Genomic DNA, 13,975 nt, shown 5'->3' with positions numbered 1-13,975 from the left:
TTTTTGGTGTTTGGCAGGTAATGTGTGCCCTATTCTTCCAGCAATTGAACTGCAGCGATAGACATAGGGCACTGAGGGAACCCTGGAGCTACCGCTTGGTCCATAGATGGCTGTAGCTCCAGGGTTCTTCTGCATCAATAGGTGCAGCAGCGCTAAATTCAAAATGGAGGGCAGGCACCATTAATGACTATAAAAAGTATGGGAACCGAGCTGTGGGGAAAGTATGGGGACCACAACTGCAATTGCTGATGTACACACAACCCCTATAGTCTCTCTATCGAAAACACAGGAGATGACTAATTCCACCCACCTTCTACCACACATATCTACTGGAATAACCACACTGGAGCTAATGATAGGTGGTGTCTCGGAAGGCACTTTGTACCAATGATATAGTTTTTGTTTCATGTCTAATGTTTTAAATTGTCAAGCAAACTGGCAGAATAAGCATATATGAGTGTAATTTTACATATACAGTAAAACCCCCATTTTTACATTTTTGGGACCAGGAAAAAAAATGTGTAAAATCTGGGAAAATGGAAAATCATGGAAATGCATTTTATATTATTGGGACCACAAAAAATGGTGTAAAATGAGGAAAAACTTAAAATCAGTGAATGTAAAAGTAAGGTCTCACTGCATGTACATTTTATTTTGTTAGAAAGTTCCATATTTATTTGAAATGACTTTGTTGGCATCCAAAGAAGCTAACATGGACCAGACTTACTTTTCTATATTAAGTACAGTATTCAGTTATCTTGTTAATTCATTTTAGAAAGTATAATTCTGCCAGTTTTTATAGCCAGATACTCGTTGTGCAGTTATTGCTGTCCGTTTTTTCTTTTAAATGCTACTGTTCATTTGTATTTTCCCTGTATCCCAGAAGCCCATTGTACAGACATTTCTCAGATGTAACCGTAGACACACTTTTGTTGCAAAATGCAATTGAATTCCGATTTACTTTTGTGTTCTCTCTTTCTAGGCAAATCAAGTGTGAGAGGGGATTTTTCAAGTAAGCCGGACTGTCGTGGGCACAGAATGAGCTTAGCATGGATGTAAAAGAACGAAGGCCTTACTGCTCCCTGACAAAGAGCCGCAGAGACAAAGAAAGGCGCTACATTAATTCTTCAGTGGACAATGATGGGTGTAGAGTGCCTACACAAAAGTCCTACAGCTCAAGTGAAACCCTGAAGGCTTTTGATCATGATTCCTCCAGGCTTCTGTATGGAAACCGAGTTAAAGATCTGGTTCACCGAGAGGCAGATGAATATCCAAGACAAGGTAAGTCATCTGTAGAAAAAGTTCCAGAGCAGCTATAGGAGGCTGTCAGTGTATTACTGAAAGACCCACCTGCCAGTTGTGTGTTTCAATGGGATCAAACACCTTTCATACATCAGTAACTCTTAACTTTTGGCTGCGAAATAAGTATCACATTGTAATGTTTTCTCTGTCTATCATAAAATACCATGATATAATATCTTAAATTCAAACAAATACATAATTATATGCTTGAGACATGCAGAACAGCTCTAATTGAGAACGAAGGCCTCGCCCCGCAGATGGGGGAACATTTCTACAAAAAATACTTGTCTTACATCCATTTTTCTCTCATTACTCAAACCACAAACATGCCCTTTGCTGTTAGCAGCCTGTAGATTGCTAGTGACGATGGCTGTAAACAAACCAGAAAGAAAGTGTCCTCCCGATGTGCAGTGAGCAAAATCAAATTGTGCTGACCTGCTGAAACATCAGTCCCACCTAGCAGAATTTACTGGAATTGCAATTAATTAACACATTTCTCGTGCCAACTGGCAGCTGTACAAGTTTTTCTTTTCTAGTTAAAATTAATTTAAAGTTTTACCCATGGTGGTTAATAAATACACCACTATTGCGGAAGTTAAAGGAAAAATAACACTCGGTTGTGTTTAGAAAGTATATTAGTTCATTATAATCTTTTAAAAGGCGCTGCTTGTTATATGAAGCCATACGAACATGCTACTCTGGTCACTGAACCTCACTGGAACAAATCAGATATCAGACTGACTCAGCATAGTAAATCCCTAATGGGCAGTGCATTATCCCTGGGAAATCTTTATAGACAGGTACTTCTTGCTAATGTAAAGAGCGGGTTATAGGCTGCAGTAAACTGCTCAGCATTGCAAAGATTGAAAGGATCATTTATCAATACAGTTCAGTATGCAAATTGGAGTTTTCAGATGCTTTTTACCCACAATGCAGCATTTCCCCCAGAATTCCAGTGTAATTGTGGCTGGGGAGTTGTGTTTACAAATTTGGTGACGTTCTGAGAGCTGTAATGGTGCCACCCATCACTAAAATGCTATTAGTTTGGGATACTTTTTCCACAAGTCTGCTGTGTCCATTGACACAATTTAGTGTGAAGACCCACGGAGCTACTAGTAGCAGCTACTAAAGTCACGGCTACTAAAATAGACAATGTTGATCCTTTACTGATAATTGTCTCTGTGTGTTTTAGCAGGGGCAATTCTTAGTATTGTCTATGGCAGGGGATTTTCTGGTGTTTAGTAGTTGTGAAAAAGAAGTGTCTTCACCCTTATAGTTGCAGGGTTCCCCAGCTTCATTAGACGCACTTGCTTATGAGAAGAGGCCACACTACCTTAAATGAATAGCATCAACACACAAACTGCATCGATTTTAGCACCGCTGCAGTAGTAAACTTACTTCATCCAACTTGTTTTGTCCTTACATAACTTCTGGGCCATGGCATTTTTGCTGTGCCTTCATTGTGGATACTTTAGCCCTTGACTTCACCTGAATGTGATGTGTTTGAATCTTGGCCTGTCATGGGCCTTGCTGCCTGGAGTCAGACCACCCAGAATTTCTGAGCAAGACTTCTTTAGAATAAACATTTGTTTGGTCCATGTGCCTTACTATAACTAATGAAAACAAACTGTAACCTGGCATAGTAAAATGCATCATGGCTACAAACATGAATCAAGCAGGAAGCCCAGTGTCAGCTGACTTCTGGGAGTTCTGCAGTTGTTTGTATAGAAGCAGCAGATCCAGCTGTGTTAATAAAACAAAGTGGTGAATACAGGGAGCCATCTAAGGCTGATCTTCTAGTTCTTTTATTTGTATGAATAGAGCTTAATGTAAAGGTTGGAATATTAAAAAGTGTGCCCCACAAAATGAAAGAAAAAATTAATTTTGTAGTGATATATGGCTGAAATACAGTATTTGAACCACAGCTGTCTGAGACCCCATAGTTGTATAGGTCATAAAAAGGGGGGAATTGGTGATCATATAATGTGTTTAACCCCTTTCAAACTGAGATTGGGTATATAGAATTGTTATTTGCAGTTTGTCAGTACAGTTATGGGATCCCTTATCCAGAAACCCGTTATCCAGAAAGTTCCGAATTACGGAAAGACCATCTCCGGTAGACTCCATTATAATTAAATAATTCTAATTTTTAAAATGATTTCCTTTTTCTCTGTAATAATAAAACAGTACCTTGTACTTGATCCCAACTAATCAATCCTTATTGGAGGCAAAATAAGCCTATTGGGTTTATTCAATATTTAAATAATTTTTAGCAAACTTAAATTGTGGAGATCCAAATTACAGAAAGATCCCTTATCCGGAAAATCCCAGGTCCCGAGCATTCTGGATAACAGCTCCCATACCTGTATTACCAAGGATAAAAATTAATTGAGACAAACTCAGTCTGGAAACTCAGTTGAAATCAAGAACATTTAGTAACAACAACAGAAATATTTGCCTAAGGAAAATTATAAATTCCAATGTAAATGTAACTATAAGTAAGGTGATAAGGCTGTTTTTGAGCAATATTTTTACCCTGACACGATAATTCAGGATATTTCAGCCTTTAATAAATGAAGTGCTATAAATCTAACTGTATCAAGCCAGTCAGTAAGTATTTCAGCCGAGGAGGCTGACAGGCCTTATCTGCAGCCAGAATATTTGTTACTGGGCTTGTCTTACAGTGTACAAGTAGAATTCATTTTGAATGAGTTTCACTTTTTACAGGCATAACTGATAAGTAACCTTAGAAAAGAGAAACGCTATGGCAGTTAAGATGGGAATTTACAGGAATGTGATATAAAATTGTGGCTGAATCAGACATTTGGAAGGGTAATGAAAATCATTAAAAAATGCTGATTGATTAAGTACCATAGATTCATATTAAAGGAAATGTGTGCAAAAAAAAAGAAAAAAAAGAAACCAAATTGTTCGGACTGACAAACAGCATGGAGACCTGTGTGTGGGGGTATATAATGAATATAATTATATCCTTTATAAATGGTGCTTAATGATGTCATCAGTTGTGAGCGGTGCTTAGTGATGTCATTTCTGTCACATGCATCCCTGAAACTTGTGTATTCAAAGAAACCTTTGCCCGTCATTCAAAAAAATTTTGAATTTTAGACATCGCTTTGGAACCTCAACCCTTTATAAAAGCACTTGGCCTTTATATGGACATAGAATTCCTCTGTGACTTATAATATCCTTATATTTTACAATTAATCCTAAGAGAATCCTGGTTGATTCAGTTACACTCTTTGAAGAGAGCATATACCAACAATACTAAATATCTGTTATCTGGCACAAACTCCATAAGAATCCAGATATATGGGTTATTTTCTGCAGCTATATATATATATCTCCCACAGACTCAATTTTAAACAAATATTTCAACTTTTTAAAAAATGATTCCCTTTTTTTATGTAATAATAAAACAGTAGCTTGTACTTGATCCCTGCTAAGATAAGGGATAAGGGATACTACCATGGGAAAACACGTTTTATTTTTCAAAACACATCAGTTAATAGAGCTTCTCCAGCATAATCCTGCCTTGAAATCTGGGGCTAGCCATATTCTTCATTTCTCAGGGTGCCACAGCCATATGACCAGTGCTCTGATAAACTTCAGTCACACTTTACTGCCAAGCTGCAAGTTGGAGTGATATCACCCCCCTCCCAGCCGATCAGTAGAACAATGGGAAGGCAGCAAGATAACCGCTCCCAGTAGATATCAGAATAGCACTCAATAGTAAGAAATCCAAGTCCGGCTTGGGACTCCTCCAGTTACATGCGAGTGGGAGACACAATAGGTTACCTGAAAGCAGTTCTAATGTGTAGCGCTGGCTCCTTCTGAAAGCTCAGACTCAGGCACAATGCACTGAGATGGCTGCCTACTCACTAATATTACAACTAAAAGAAATATATTTGTTGGTTCAAGAATAACAATTTAAATGGAAGAGCGAATTATTACATTATATTTAAACAGTGTAATTTAGAAATAAAAACTATACCACAAAAATCATGACAGTATCGCTTTATCCGAAAAACCCCAGGTTTTCAAAATTCTGGATAACAGGGCCCATATCTGTATTTACCTATGAAAGCAAATACATGTATTCAATTAGATATATGCAATATAGCACAGTGGCTATACATTGAGTTGTATTCCATTCTTAATAACATTATTATATAAAGAGTGCTATGGAACATGGGCTGCTGTTGGCCTTAATTGAAGGGTAGCTAAGTCTTTCCAGATGTGCCCTTGAAGAGGAAAAACAATTATTCTATAAAAGCTCTAGTGATTCAAATCACAAAACAAGTCAATATGTTGTTTGCAAAATGTAATTCCAGAACATTTTTTACCTGCCCTTCTTGGATAAGAGTACTGTAGAAGAGTAAAATAATTCCATTCATTCAAATTCATTTACAGGTGTCCATGAAAGCAGTATATTACATTATAATTTTTACAAAATAATGGCACTCCCTTTTTAGGTAGGGGATCCCTGCCCAGATTAGGAAGGCTAGGGAACGGGGTTATAACTAGGCATATGAAATGTGTGGGGGGAGGGGATGAGTGACCAGGCAGATAGTATAAGAAGAGATATGGGGAGTTTTCCTTCTTTTTCCATTTGATAGCATGGGGTGAAACATCCCACCTTCCCACATCTAATAAGGTTTGTGGGGATATTTGGTTTGGTCACAGATGAGACTCATATTCCCTCTGCCTAATAGAGTAGAATTTAGTATCTCCTTGTGTAGTGGTCACAGGAGCTAGCGAGCAGCAAATGTGGCTTACCTGCTTTCACTTTCCCATTGGAGCACTGCTGTGTCTGGTGGCTGGCAAAACACCAGATTCGTAATCACACACTTTTTAAAGCCGTGTGTGCACTTTTAAAAAACTGTTGTGTGCAGTAAAAAATATGGCAGATAAGGTAGATACTTTCTTATTTTTACAGTAAGGAATATTGACAGCTGGTTAATTGTAACCCCACTTCAAAGTTAAACACAGGCAGTAAAAAAGTGAAACTAAAAAACGGTGACAGATTTAGGATTTTTATTATTGTTATTAAATATGTTTAAGTACTGGCATTTTCCTCTTTAGCAGAGTTGAGAGATAAGTCTGCCACATAGTCAGATCTGTGTGTGCTCTGATAACCATATTGCAAATCCATTGCTGCACCTCGGGGACTCCTGCACAATAAGCAGGGGCTCTCTCCGTTTAACTGCTAACACCCATCTGTGCACTCCGCATCATGCCTGGCACACGAAGATGAAATTGTCTCAGCTCCTGGACAAAAAAATAATGCCTCCGCCACACAAAATATCATTTTCTTCCCGTAACCATTCTCCCTGGTTGATGTATTACCTTGGCGCTACTTGTATAAACACCAGTCTCAATGCTTCTCCACATGGTAGTCATTTAAACAACAATATGAAAATGTGAGTGGAAGTGGTATTTATTTGGATACACATGTTTCACATTACCTCTGCTTTATTTTCTTAATATAATCAAGTTGTCAAGTAGAACAGGAATTCCTGAGATCCAATCAAATGTATGTATACATGTATGTGTAGTTTACCTAATTGCGTCTGGTGGGAAACTTCTGAAAAAAAGAGAATCTTTTGGTATCGTATTATCAAAACAGAGGATTCCTTTCAAGAAAAATAATAATCCATTGGCTTTTGGAAGGTGTTCAGTTGTACATTCCAAACTCACTAGACTGTGAGAGGCTCTGGCATAATGATCAATAGTTTGGGAACCTTTCTGGTATCCAAGGCTTTTTTGCTTTACTCACTGCTATAGTTTGTGGCCTTATTTAAGCTGAAGCTTCCCCAGAGGGCATTGCCCATTATATTTCTATTAAATGTCCAATGGCAACTTGCTTTCTGGGTTTAAATACCTGAGAATGCTGAGACCAATACCTTGAACACATTGACCAGAATTCCTAATTCAAAGGAAACATACCCTAATTATGGGTCATGTTTACCATTCATTTATTTTCCCTTTCCCTAATTATGAGGATATGGCTGATTTTAAAACAAAATAAAAGAAGACGAATCCAAGTTGGTTGAACAAACCCCCTACAATAGCATGGGGACATCTGGGCACTCAGAAGATTTCCATGAGGGTCACAAAAAAAATGTATATTTTATTGAAAATACATTAAAAAAGTTCAACATCTATGGTGGCTCTACATGTTTTGTGCCTTAGTTATGGGCTAATGACTAATGGCATAGGGCCATTTTTTTTTTTACATTCATTTTTTTGTGACATTTGTGGAATTCTTCTGAGTGCCCGGAAGAGTTTTGCTGTTGTAGCTGGATTGTCTGCTCCCTGACCTGAGGGTGTGGGGCTAGTGCACCTAGACCAATTGCTCCACATCATGGTAAGTGTTTGTCCACAGTGGTTACTTGTGTCCTTTTTCTCATTTTGATTAATGTGAACTATCTCATATTTTGAAAATCTCTTTTTCAAACCTTTATTAGACTTCTGTTTACGTAGAGATGCAGGGTTGACATTCAGATATTGCATCCACTCAGCTAATGCAGGATAGCCTCTCCCTTTAACATTTTCTAACTCGGTGACCCAAGTATAGTGCTGTTAAAGGCCTCAGCCCAAGCCAGCAATCTAGTTCTCTCATACTGTAAGCTATGCCTTTGTTGTTATGGCAGTAGGCTTAAAAATAACATATTTCCAGGAATAAATCAGTGTGAGCTGAAAACCAAAAACCAAAAAAACAACCACATCCTCTCCTTTGTGTACCAGCCTTCTTAATTTGGAGGGTGAAGTTCTGAGAGTGGAATTTGATTTATGTAGCCACTAACTGCATATACCCAAATGGCCTTAGTTATTTCATAATTACAGTATTTCTATCAACGCTCCCCCCTCCCATATGACACCAACATTTACTTACCCCACCAATAATTTTCTGCTGACAGATTACTCATTTAACTTAATTAGCCTATTGGTTCTTACTTTATCTTTAAAAAATATTTTGTGCATTATGATGTATAATGTATAGTGAATTAGAATAAAGCTGGAAAAATAATTTAATTTTGGAACTGGCATAACCAGGACACGTGATAGGTACGATTCATTTGCAAAGCTACTTCATTTTAATCATGGAATTCTTGCTCCTGTGATAACAAAATTTGGATATGCAGTTTTGTGAGTTTGTGTCGTACTCTGTCATATTTAGATGCCAAGGTTTTGTCTCTGTCTAGCTAGAAACCATGTTTGTGCCTTGACTAATCCCATCGACGATGATAGTAATACTGTCTGCATCTAGCAAATGAAAAATAAAAAATATAATGAGCCAAAGTGCACACCAGGCACGCTTTCAAATGCCTAAAGGAAATGGGCTGTCAATAAAAAGGTAAAGGGTGTCTCAGAGTCGCCTATCACTTATCTTCTGCATCCTGCTCTCTGATCCTGCATGTCCCTAAACTATTCTATACTTGGGAATCAGTTGTTGCTAAACTGCAGTTCTTAGCATGCCTTAAACAGGGTTGTTGATCAGGACACAATAGGAGATGTTAATGGTGCAGATTTATAGGTCAGGTATGGGACCAGTTATCCAGAATGCTCAGGACCCAGGGTATTTCAGATAAGGGATCTTTCTGTAATTTGGATCTCTATACCTTAAGTCTGCTAAAAATAATTTAAATATTGAATAAACCCAATAGGATTGTTTTGCCTCCAATAAGGATTCATTATATCTTAGTTGGGATCAAGTACAAGGTACTGTTTTATTATTACTAAGAAAAAGAAATTAGAATTATTTGCATTTAATGGAGTCTATGGACTCCATTAATTCGGAACTTTCTGGGTAACGGGTTTCGAGATAAAGGGTCCCATACCCGTAATAGGATTTATACAATGAAGTCTGTGGCGTTCATGGGCAGCTGAGGGCTTAAAAATGGCTTGCAATTCCATACCCTGCTAGTGTCTCTCCAGAAGGAAAGCCCCAGAATAGTTGGAGTAGTAGATTTGTATTTAAGCCTTTAATGTCATTAAATGAACAGTTTCTGTGTTGCTATTTCTTACTGCACAGCTTCCACTGGGTACTGACACTGAAGCTACTGTAGTTTCTGCTGCAGGTTTTTGTGTGCAGAAACTTGAAGACTTGAAAAAGAAAGTAAAAAAGTTCATGTTTTAGAAAAAAAAGTTTTATATACGCAGGACTGTGGTGCAAACATATTTATATGTGCCTTTGTCCACTGATTTACTAATACAGCTTCAGGTGGGACAGACGCATGTTGTTTAGGAGCTAAAATGATTATTATAAGTGTAGCTGTTCCATCCCTGTATTGGCTGTCCCCTGGCAAAGGGTTGGGCTCTCACTGTAAACTGGAGAAAAACATCACACAGATTAATTCACACAATATTCTGGGTGCCAGTGTTTATTAAACAAGTTGATACATTATACGATGTAACAGGTATGGTACAAATATCACACATTTCATTTCCTTTAAGTTGTTATAAAAACACCAAGCAGAGCTGTGAGCTCCCCTGGCTTCCAGCCACAGCAGGCAAGGCACTCCATGGTGAACTACAAGAGCTTCTCCATTACAATGACTCTTTGCACCGCTGGAATCAAAAGAAGCAACCAAACAAGCAGATCTGCGCCCAATTTATCCACATTCTGGGCCAAATTAGGGTGTTGATCATCCATTGAGGCCTAAAGAGCAGCCATAATCTGCCTATGTGTGGCCACCTAAAGAGTATTAACTGCGTAAATATCTTGATAGAACTTGAGAATGATTTACTAAATATCCATAACTATCTTTTACTGCTTGAGTGACCAAATGCAGTTCTACTCTACCACTAACTAGCCCTCATTCATTCAGACTCTCATCCTTGACTTCCGCTTAGGTATTCTGCTACCTAAGAGTTCTTTATACCTACAGCTGTAAGCGACTACTCTTTCCTCCACAATTACAAAGACCAGCCCTTTTCTAACCGAACTGCAAAAAATAATTCACATAACTACATAAATTGAGGAAAAAAAATTAAAAATTTCAGTAGTATTAAAACTTCTTTTGTATAAAAAAAATGAGAGTATCAAAAAAAAAAAAAATTATACGTGCCTGTATCTGTGCCTGTATCCGTGCCTTTAATAATGCTGATCTGCAGGCTTTTAAGCAAGCACTTTCACAGCAGATTCCAAGTCCAAACAAGGCATATATTTCAAAGTATTGTTTTTAACAAGGTTTGGAGTACCTATTCAGTGAGACTTGTAGACTTATTTAAAGCAATGCGTCTCTTTAGAGAGATAAAAAGGAAATAAAAGAGGCAAAGCCAGACAGCAGGACAAAAGAGTCTGCAATGTAAAGATTTCATATCGCTGTCATGCAGTAGATGAAGTTGTTTAAGGATAATTAACGCAAGACAGCAACCTGCTTCATGAAGCATAGGCACTCTAATCACCAGAGCAGCAGTCAAGGGTTTTTTTTTTTTATCTCTGCATGGAAAGACTTTACCTGGGAAAGGAGTCAGTCTGTAATTTGTCTATAACATGTTGTGTTTACAGCATTTTTCTCTGTGATCTGGAGCTGTGATGATGCTCTGAAGCACTTAGAATTTTTAGAAGTATGTAGAAGTCCTGATAGCAGTAACTTGGTCAGTAAATGTTAGTCTTGGTATGCTCTTATATGTGCTGATAGAAGCCAGTAGCCAGCCATGTTTCTGGCTTTGCACTCTGCTACTATTTTGAAACTAAGGGGCTCATTTACACTTGCCGAGTTCATGTAGAAATCAATGGCAAAGGTCCCTTTCCTTTCTTTTGCCTTGAAACTTTAGTGATTTCGCTGGGTTTTGTAGGAAAATCATGACTTTTTAAAATTGTAGCAGCGAAAATTCGAAAAAGTTGCGTCTTTTGCGACTTTTCTCGCAGCAACTTTTTTTTTCGACATTTTAGAGATTTGGCAAAATGAGTTTAGTTGAAAATTAAAAAAAATGAGAATCATAGAGTTTAAGTAAATCTGCCCCCTAGTCTTTAGTCCAGTTGCTACAAAAAAAAATCTACAATATTCCTTAACTAAAATCCCTAAAATAGTTCTACACCATTTTTCCCAGTGCTACAGCTGCTGTTAGATGCAAGGTCCAGCATCGTCAGTCAGCGGCTGTATAAAGAAGCACTGTTAGAGACCCTAGGCATCTGCATTTTGTTGGATGTTGATTATGTTTTATTTGTAACTCATGCTGAACACTATCACTTGAAGCTTATGAAATGCCTTATCAAGCAATTAGTTCCAAAACCTTTTTGTCATTTATTGACATACTATGAGCTCCTCTGGCAAACTGCTCCCTTTGGATCACACTCACAGAACTTCACTGTGCAAATGTATAAAAACTGTGACTTCTGTATTAATAGTTTCCATATAATGTTTTGCACACTACTATATTGTAATCAAATATTATAAAGTAGGATACCCCTTAATAGATTTTAGAGTGTTTACCTCTATTCAGTTGCAACATTAAGTGGATTGAGCTGCGTAGGTTGATCGCACCCAAGCTAATCCTATCTTCTGAAGTATTTGGTGAGTGCGGAAAAAAATGACACATTTTAGTAAAAAAAAATCAAATGGTTGAAATTGATTGGGTAGCATTATACAGACAGCTGATAGAGCAACTAATCAGTAGATAGAAGTAGGTTGGTTCCTTGTCCTTGTTTTGGCACTTTGCACCCTGCCCTGCAAGTGGAAAGGACAGGGCTGCCATGTAAACACTGGAACTGCACTCTGCACCTGGTGCCTCTTAGAGCTCTAGGACATGCATCTGGGGTCGTAATAAATGAACCCTAGATGTCACTCATGGATCAGCATTAGAGAAATAGTAAAGCTGCTCTACATTTGCTTTACCTATATATGAAATGAGCAGCATATGATTCATATATAGAAATATGCTCAATAAAAAACAAACACAATAAGATAAAACACTGCATTAAAATGTTTTATACTTTCTGTTACTCCTATTCACTAAAATGTTATTCAAGGCCTTTTTTCCATGACGACCCTATAGAACGTCAGTCCTTTTTATTATTTGACATGATGTTTTTTGAAGTATTTTACTCTGAATAAACGCTGATATAAATGAGAAACCATAGCAGGTCTGTACTGAACCTGAAGTCAAATATTTACATCTGTTTGCTCCATATAAAATACCTGTGCACTAATGTCTCTAAAAGCTCTTTCTATTCACAAATTCGACCTTGGCTTCCTTTTTTTGCCTACTGCATACCATTTCAGATGTAAACCTCCCTGGTTTTAAATTGTTGTTGATTTCAAATGCTAATCCACAAATATCTAAAAAGCAAGAGCACCATTTCCTTTTATTTGGTTTCAAAATAAACATTTTTGGTGATGCTTCCTATTTAACAAATCTTTTAATGCTTTAAATAAGCAATCCCCTGCTCTTTGATTTGTTTTCTCATTTTGAAGTAATTGGGGGATTTACTGATGCATGACTGTATGGGTATCATTTCCAGAAAGGTCTGCATGGGTGATATTTGGAAGAAAAAATAGGCTGGGAAGTAGAAAAGAAACAGATATTGGTTGGGATGGAACACATACAGCTTTATATGTAGCTTTATAATGACCACCATCTAGAAATCTTGCTGGTAAACCACCAGAAATAGTTGGGGTTTTCTTCCCAGAGCCTACACTTGGAATGAATTTCCACTGGATCTGGAATTAATGTGGGAACCTGAATCTAAAGTCATTACTTTATATCATGGTTGCCTAACAGGAAGCCTCCAGCTAATGCCCCAGCATCCACAAACCCCTATAATTTATATTCTCCTTAACTGGAGGCTGTAAAATTGTAGGGGGTTACAGGATTTTAAGCCAGCGCTAAGAAAAGCCTTGATGTCCCTTCTGCCTTTACATCAGCCCAGAAATCAGTGGTAGATAAAGGGTTACAGGAAAGGTAATGTGTCTGCATGGTTCCTGGAAAATTATTTTGACAGGCATTTATTGGTCTGCTAATTGTGTAGAACTCTAATGGGCACCTTATGATACACTTGAGACTAAAACAAAAGTGACTTACCTAGAAGAATGTCAGGAGCCAGATACTTTACAGAATTAGAGTGATTACATATAAGGAAAACTATAGCACAGTATTTGCTGATGGAGCTGTGAATATATAGTTCATCACCATAATTGAGGCCCTCTGGTAATTGGTGAATTGTGACTAGGATAGTCTCTTCTGACAAACCCTTGTTGGAGTATGAGGTTGGCTACCATGTGCCATCCCTGAGATGCCCTGTGGCTTATACTGCCCCTATATTTGTCTCTGTATCAGAAGACGCTCCCAAGAACAATTTCCAGCCAGCAATACCTGGGAGTGGGAGAAATCTTAAGCATAATTAAAACCATCACATGGAGTTAGTGAGTAATTTTATTTTTTGAAAATCTGTTTGTGGCTTTTTAGACAATGACCATAATTCCCAGAAGATTAGTAGATTTCTACAACATTTTAATGTACAGTATTTCCTCAAAGATACCTTTAAGCCAGAATGTCAGGCTGAGGCACTTTGAGAGCATTTTCCAGTACTGTGCTATCACTTTCAGAGAATTACATACTGTAAATTGCTGGATTGCTTCTATCTGGGACACCATAAAATTAAAAAGCTTTTATAGATTTACACTTTGAACTTCAACTCTATATA

The 13,975-nt window shown here is 37.7% G+C and overlaps 1 protein-coding gene across 6 annotated transcripts in view; it reads left to right on the top strand.

Moving 5' to 3' along the window:
* tenm3 (teneurin transmembrane protein 3) overlaps positions 1-13,975 on the top strand; it is a 580,699-nt gene that overhangs the window by 156,757 nt on the left and 409,967 nt on the right. For all 6 annotated transcript variants that reach the window (XM_031895448.1, XM_031895444.1, XM_031895443.1 and 3 more), the window contains exon 4: positions 983-1,281. In XM_031895448.1, coding sequence (XP_031751308.1) covers positions 1,050-1,281 — 232 coding nt within the window. In that variant the 5' untranslated portion in view covers positions 983-1,049. The remainder of the gene's footprint in view (positions 1-982; positions 1,282-13,975) is intronic.

The sequence above is a fragment of the Xenopus tropicalis genome, chromosome 1 (genome assembly GCF_000004195.4).
Source record: "Xenopus tropicalis strain Nigerian chromosome 1, UCB_Xtro_10.0, whole genome shotgun sequence".
In the NCBI taxonomy this organism is placed as follows: Eukaryota; Metazoa; Chordata; class Amphibia; order Anura; family Pipidae; genus Xenopus; species Xenopus tropicalis.
The sequence above is the reverse complement of the archived record's forward strand: the minus strand, read 5'-3'. Positions and strand labels throughout refer to the sequence as shown.